The sequence below is a fragment of the Pseudorca crassidens genome, chromosome 6 (assembly GCF_039906515.1).
Source record: "Pseudorca crassidens isolate mPseCra1 chromosome 6, mPseCra1.hap1, whole genome shotgun sequence".
Lineage (NCBI taxonomy): Eukaryota > Metazoa > Chordata > Mammalia > Artiodactyla > Delphinidae > Pseudorca > Pseudorca crassidens.
In genome coordinates this window covers 9288201-9295424 of record NC_090301.1, presented here as the reverse complement: position 1 = coordinate 9295424, position 7224 = coordinate 9288201, and the positions used below count along the sequence as shown (strand labels likewise).

The 7224-nt window shown below is 39.3% G+C and overlaps 1 protein-coding gene across 6 annotated transcripts in view; it reads right to left on the bottom strand.

Annotated features, from left to right (window-relative positions):
* Positions 1 to 1034: 1034 nt before the first annotated feature.
* SP110 (SP110 nuclear body protein) overlaps positions 1035 to 7224 on the bottom strand; it is a 44790-nt gene continuing 38600 nt past the window's right edge. For 5 of the 6 annotated variants that reach the window (XM_067740279.1, XM_067740282.1, XM_067740284.1 and 2 more), the window contains one exon: positions 6253 to 6596. In XM_067740279.1, the coding sequence (XP_067596380.1) occupies positions 6483 to 6596 (114 nt within the window). In that variant the 3' untranslated portion in view covers positions 6253 to 6482. Of the gene's footprint in view, positions 2543 to 6252; positions 6597 to 7224 lie in introns of those variants that run through there. The other variant, XM_067740278.1, reaches the window with a different exon arrangement.

The window sequence follows — 7224 nt, the reverse complement described above, 5'->3', positions numbered from 1 at the left end:
ACCACAGGCTCTAGGTTCTCAGGCTTCAGTAGTTGCAGCACGTGGACGCAGTAGTTGAAGTACGCAGGCCCTAGAGCACACGGGCTTAAGTAGTTGTGGTGCATGGGCTGAGTTGCTCCACGTCATGTGGGATTTTCCTGGACCAGGGCTCGAACCCGTGCCCCCTGCATTGGCAGGCAGATTCTTAACCACTGCACCACCAGGGAAACCCGCAATTAGCACTGTTAAAATGCTAAAAGATTGTTAGGTTTAAAATATTGACCATAGAATTGCAATTGTTTTAATTTAGTATATTTAAGTCTCATACTAATGGCCTAAGAGGAAGAGTGCTTTCTGAAATACCTTCTCCTTTTTAAAATGATAAATAGGGAGGACAGAGCATGGATAAAGATATTCTTGAAAGTAAGCCCAGAACAAATGGATCAGAAAGATTTAATGGAGCTGAAAACAGAACCAGATATGTATACTGAAAAGGCTCAGTGTGCCAGGCAATATCAGTGGTAAGAATATTACACTGAATCCTATTCTGTCAAAAATAACTAAACACATAATTACAAAGATAAAGGGGGAATTTCATACGTTTTCACACACTAGCAAAGAAACAGAATTCTGACTTAACTCAGACATTAGAGTTGTAGAACAAAATGCTCAAAGACAGTGGAACAAAGTCTAAATCAATTTTGAAGATGAGAAGTTGTGATAAAATATATATTGTAGTGCACTATGTTGTTAGTTAATGAAAACAACAGAAGACATTCTGAGATACGCAAAGACTCAGAAAACACACCAACCATGTACTCTTCTTTTAAAATGACTTAAAGATATACTTCAGTCAACAGAAAGATGGATCAAAAAAGGAAGTATGGAGATATCATGGCAAGAAAAGACCAGCGGGGAAACTTAAATAGTAAGAACAGAAAACATTAATATTGTTCTCATGAATATGGATTATCATAACACAAATTTTTAATTTTTGCTTTTGAATTATGTTATATGATATTTGACATGATTATAATTTATATATAATATAAAAATAGCAAAACAATGACATATAAATAATTGAATAAAATTAAAATAATTAATATAGAGTAAAAGACAGAAAAATTAATAATGAATATCCATATTATTATACAGTGGATAGACCGGAATTAGGGAGCTGGTGGGTATAAAAGTGACACACCTTGGCTTAAATATGTGACACATTAAAATATTTTATTTTTGGCTATGACATTTGAAGAATAAATTAAAAATACATTTGGAAAACTTGCAGGTAAATAGAAGAATTACTGTTACAATGCTTTCCAGAAAAGAAGATGAAAACAAAGAAAATGTAGACAAAAAATACAAACATATTCAAAAGAGAAAGAATAAAATGATAGAAATAAGACCAACTATAAACAATAAATGCAGTAGATGACTTTTAGAAAAATATAAAAGTGGAACTGATTCAAAAAGCAGTAGAGTGTTTTTCCTATGTTTTCCTCTAAGAGTTTTATAGTGTCTGGTCTTACATTTAGATCTTTAATCCATTTGGCTTTTATTTTTGTGTATGGTGTTAGGGATACATTTCATTCTTTTACATGCAGCTGTCCAGTTTTCCCAGCACCACTTATTGAAGAGGCTGTCTTTTCTCCATTGTATGTTCTTGCCTCCTTTGTCGTAAATTAGGTGACCATACGTGTGTGGGTTTATCTCTGGGCATTCTATCGTGTACCATTGATCTATATTTCTGTTTTTGTGCCAGTACCATACTGTCTTGATTACTGTAGCTTTGTGGTATAGTTTGAAGTCGGGGAGCCTGATTCCTCCAACTCCATTTTTCTTTCTCAAGATTGCTTTGGCTATTTGGGGTCTTTTGTGTTTCCATACAAATTGTAAAATTTTTTGTTCTAATTCTGTGAAGAATGCCATTGGTAGTTTGATAGGGATTGCATTGTATCTGTAGATTGCTTTGGGTAGTATAGTCATTTTTACAATATTGATTCTTCCAATCCAAGAACGTGGTATATTTCTCCATCTGTTTATGTCATCTTTGATTTCTTTCATCAGTGTTTTATAGTTTTCTGAGTATGAGTCTCTAGTCCCCTTAGGCAGGTTTATTCCTAGGTATTTTATTCTTTTTTTTGCGATGGTAAATGGATTGTTTTCTTAATTTCTGTTCTGAATTTTCGTTGCTGGTGTATAGTAATGCCAGAGATTTCTGTGCATTAATTTTGTATCCTGCAACCTTACCAAATTCATTGATTAGTTCTAGTAGTTTTCTGGTGGCATCTTTAGGATTTTCTATGTATTGTATCATGTCATCTGCAAAGAGTGACAGTTTTACTTCTTCGTTTCCAATTTGTATGCCTTTTATTTCTTTTTCTTCTCTGATTGCCATGGCTAGGACTTCCAAAACTATGTTGAATAAGAGTGGCGAGAGTGGACATCCTTGTCTTGTTCCTGATCTTAGTGGAAATGCTTTCAGTTTTTCACCATTGAGTATGATGCTTGCTAACACTCTTTGACATAAACCACAGCAAGATCTTTTTTGACCCACCTCCTAGAGTGACAGAAATAAAAACAAAAATAAATAAATGGGACTTAATTAAACTTAAAAGTTCTTGCACAGCAAAGGAAACCATAAATAAGACAAAAAGACAACCCTCAGAATGGGGGAAAATACTTGCAAATGAAACAACAGACAAAGGATTAATCTCCAAAGTATACTAACAGTTCATGGAGCTCAATATCAAAAAAACAAACAATCTAATTAAAAAATGGGCAGAAGACCTAAATAGACATTTCACCAAGGAAGACATACAGATGGCCAAGAGGCACATGAAAAGATGCTCAACATCACTAATTATTAGAGAAATGCAAATCAAAACTGCAATGAGGTATCACCTCATACTGGTCAGAATGGCCATAATCAAAAAATCTACAAACAATAAATGCTGGAGAGGGTGTGGTGAAAAGGGGACCCTCCTGCACTGTTGGTGGGAATGTAAATTGATACAACCACTATGGAAAACAGTATGGAGATTCCTTAAAAAACTGTAAATAGAACTACCATATGACCCAGCAATCCCACTGCTGAGCATATACCCTGAGAAAACCGTAATTCAAAAAGAGAGATGTACCACAATGTTCATTGCAGCAGTATTTACAATAGCCAGGACATGGAACCAACCTAAATGTCCATCGACAGATGAATGGATAAAGAAGATGTGGTACATATATATAATGGAATATTACTCAGCCATAAAAGAAATGTAATTGAGTTATTTGTAGTGAGGTGGATGGACCTAGAGTCTGTCATACAGAGTGAAGTATGTCAGAAAGAGAAAAACAAATACCATATGCTAACACATATATATGGAATCTAAAAACAAAAAATGGTACTGATGAACCTAGTTGCAGGGCAGGAATAAAGATGTAGACATAGAGAATGGACTTGAGGGCATGAGGTGGGAGGGGGAAGCTGGGGCAAAGTGAGAGAAGCATCAACATATATACACTACCAAATGTAAAATAGTTAGCTAGTGGGAAGCAGCAGCATAGCACAGGGAGATCAGCTTGGTGCTTTGCAATGACCTAGACGGGTGGGATAGGGAGGGTGGGCAGGAGACGCAAGAGGGAGGGGATGTGGGGACATATGTATGCATATGGCTGATTCACTTTGGTGTACAACAGAAACTAACACAGTATTGTGAAGCAATTATACTCCAATAAAGGTCTATTTTTTAAAAAAGAGCAGTAGAATATCTTAATAGTCTAATCACCATGGGAAGACAGAGAATGTGGTCAATATTATCTCCCCAAAGTACTCTAGTCTATATCATTTTAAGAGTTGGTTAATTTAAAATACTGTAAACTATTTCAGAACATATAAAAAGGTATAAAGTTTCATGAGTTATTTTACCAAGCTAGGCTAACTCTAAATCTGACTATGGCAATATATGAAAACTTACAGAACTATTTCATTTATAAATACAAATGCAAAATCCTGAAAAAATACTCTCTGCAATAGTATATTGAATATATAACAGAAACAAAAATAAATTCCACTCACATTTAGAATTCAGCTTAGTTTTGTTTTCATAGTGGTATGAGTATAGAAATTCTGAAACTATTATTGTTGTAGTTTAGATTTGGGCAAATGAGTAAACATACTACTAGAGAAGAGAGACACAGATATTGCCTGGAGGAAAATATGGAAGAAGCCTGTGGTGTTGGATGGGAATTAGAGGGATATAATATTTATAACTCATGGGATTATCAAGGAATGTTCTCTGTCCTGGGATTGGGGGACCTGGCAACATGCACCTCACTTGACTTCTGAATTGCTGTGGACCAGTGACTGCTATGTGCTACCCATTTCCCACTGTTTGAATGCAAGTGTCTGCAGTGGTTATTCTATATCATCATTATATTTGGAAAGTGGGGGAGACTAACTTGTCCGTCAGTTCACAGGTCTTTGGTTCCAGAGGAGGTGCACCTGAGGGGACACATCCAATGAACCACATCTAAGGAAACTTATCTCATCTGAACCTGATTTAGATGCTGAGGTCCTGGACTTTGATCCAGTGCTGCAATGAGTGAGACTTCTTGGGGTGGGAGGTGGGCAGTGAGTGTCCTTTGCATGTGGGAAGGATGTGAATGGCTGTGGTCAGAGGGTGGGCTATGGTAGGGTGTTTATGAAGACGGTGGCAACATTTCTTCCCAAGCAACATTCCCTTTGTAATGTGACTTTGACATTCATCTCATCAAGAGGTACAGCCTATTTCCCCTCCTTTCGAATTTGGCCCAGTGATCTGCTTAGACCGATGGGATGTGGCAGAGGTGATACTGTGCAAGCATGAAAGGGCTTAATCAATAAGATGTGGAGCAAAGATAAGGCATCCACATGGAGGACTGCCTGAATTGCTGACCCACAGAATAGTGAGCCATAAAATGATTGTTCCTTGAAGCCACTAAACTTTGGGGTCATTTGTTACACAGAAATAGGTAGCTAATACACTATATCAAAGAGTGCTGGGGTCATTTCAAAACAACTCAGGAACCAACTTGAAGAGATTCTCACTCCCTGAAGATAAGCAATTTGAGCAGCAATAAAGACGTTAACTGCAATGGTCTAGAGCATATTAAATATATTTAAATCCAAGAGCTCAAGATACGTTAAAGGAAAAAACCTCCTTGCCTATCTTTAGAGGCTATTAGGAAAACAGTTCATTAATCTGAACACTTTAAATAAAGATCCATCATTTATCTCGCATTTCCTATACAAACTGTATTTCAAGCTAACCAAATATTATCGAAGGGAAGCTCTTTGCAGAAGAATTCTGACTAATAAATATAGAATGAATAACAGAATCTAAATATCATCATTTTGGGGACTTCCCTGGTGGTGCAGTGGTTGAGAATCCACCTGCCAATGCAGGGGACATGGGTTCGATCCCTGGTCCAGGAAGATCCCACATGCCGCGGAACAACTAAGTCCGTGTGCCACAACTACTGAGCCTGCGACCTAGAGCCTGCGAGCCACAGCTACTGAGCCCATGAGCCACAACTACCGAAACCCACGCACTCTAGTGGCTGCGTGCCGCAACTACTGAGCCCGCACACCTAGATCCCATGCTCTGCAACAAGAGAAGCGACCGCAATGAGAAGCCCGCACACCGCAACGAAGAGTAACCCCCGCTTGCAGCAACTAGAGAAAACCCGCGCACGGCAACAAAGACCCAACGCGGCCAAAAAAAAATAATCATTTTGCAAACCCTAGTGAAATGTGTTTAGGCAATGAGCATCAGTGGCTACTAAAATCATTAGGGGAAAGGGTGATGTATAACAGATGGGTCAGGCTGGTAACACCTGAACCTGCTGGACGATCTTAACATTACAAATGAATACACAGCTCCCCTTGCGAAGTCTCTTACTAAAAAGCCAAATCGAAGTACCCCTCCATCCCCCGCCCACCCAAACCTGAATCTAAGCAAGACTCTAGATCTAACTTCTACTTTACAGAAAACGCCAGGGAGAAAAAAACATGCCACTAAGGGGATGTAGAAAAATCCAGAATATGAAAAATGTTATTGGACAAAGACCCCAGGTTATCCAAAGAGTAGACAGCAAGGAAAAAAGGCAGTGGGGAATTTACAGATGAAAAGAGCCTTAAGAGATAGATTAGCCAAATTCAGTGTGTGGAAGCTGTTTGGATCCCAATTCAAACAACAGTTGTAAAAAGATTTATGAGACAATGGGGAGACTATGAACTGTGATGGGGTATTTAATAGTATTAAGCCAATATTTAATTTTTTTGAGGTGCGAAATATAAAAAGAAACAATAAAAGGCGGTGGAGGGTGTGACAGTGCTCTGAAGGGTCTGGATTTGAGTCAAGAGGCAGCCAATAGCATTCCAGACTCGTTGGCAATCTAAGGAGGGCCAGGGCCACATCATCTGGATCCTGAAGTTGGGATGCCTTAGTTCGTCCAGAACAGGATCAAGGAGGAACCTGGAAGCTGTTCTCACTGGCTTCATGAAAAAGAAGCACTTCTTTGAGGTCCTTTTCAAATTCTGCCTCTAAATCCAGTCCTACCTGAGCAAAGTCGGAGGCCTGAAAGAGAAAAAAAGCAAACACACAGAGGTCTAAGGACGAAGGATTAGGGCCAGCAAATCACTCGTGCTTTTTTGGAGCCCTGTCCTCCCTTTCCCGAACGCTGTGTTTCCCCCGCCGTCAGGCAGAATAGGTGGGAAGACGCTGCCTGCCGCTCAAATGTTCAAATGCATGAGACCCTGCCTGGTTGTTAACTTAGACCTGACAGGCGATCTTGACCGATGAGCTGATTTTGACCCCTGCAAAGCCTGAGTTTGGTGCAAAACAGAGAAAGATAAAGCTTTTCTTGAAAGCCCACTCTTTGAAGAAAGGTTGACCCTTCTGTCCTCCAAGGCTAAGACTGTGCCAGGCATCAAGGGGCTCCCTGGGTTGACTCTTTCCCCTCCAGCCCCGTGGATGGACACCAGCTTACAGTGAACATGCCAACTTGTGGCACACAGGAGAGGAAGGAGGCTGGGTGGAGATGAGAATCTACCCTAGATGTGTCCCGAGAAACACCTGTATAAGTGAGAGTAAAAATCAGGGAAAACTCAATAAACTAAAGCTAAGAATGCCTTGGATCGCAAGGTAGCTCAACTCGTTGACTCTCCCTACTAACGAAGGATGGAGGCAACACCAGCTGGAGGCA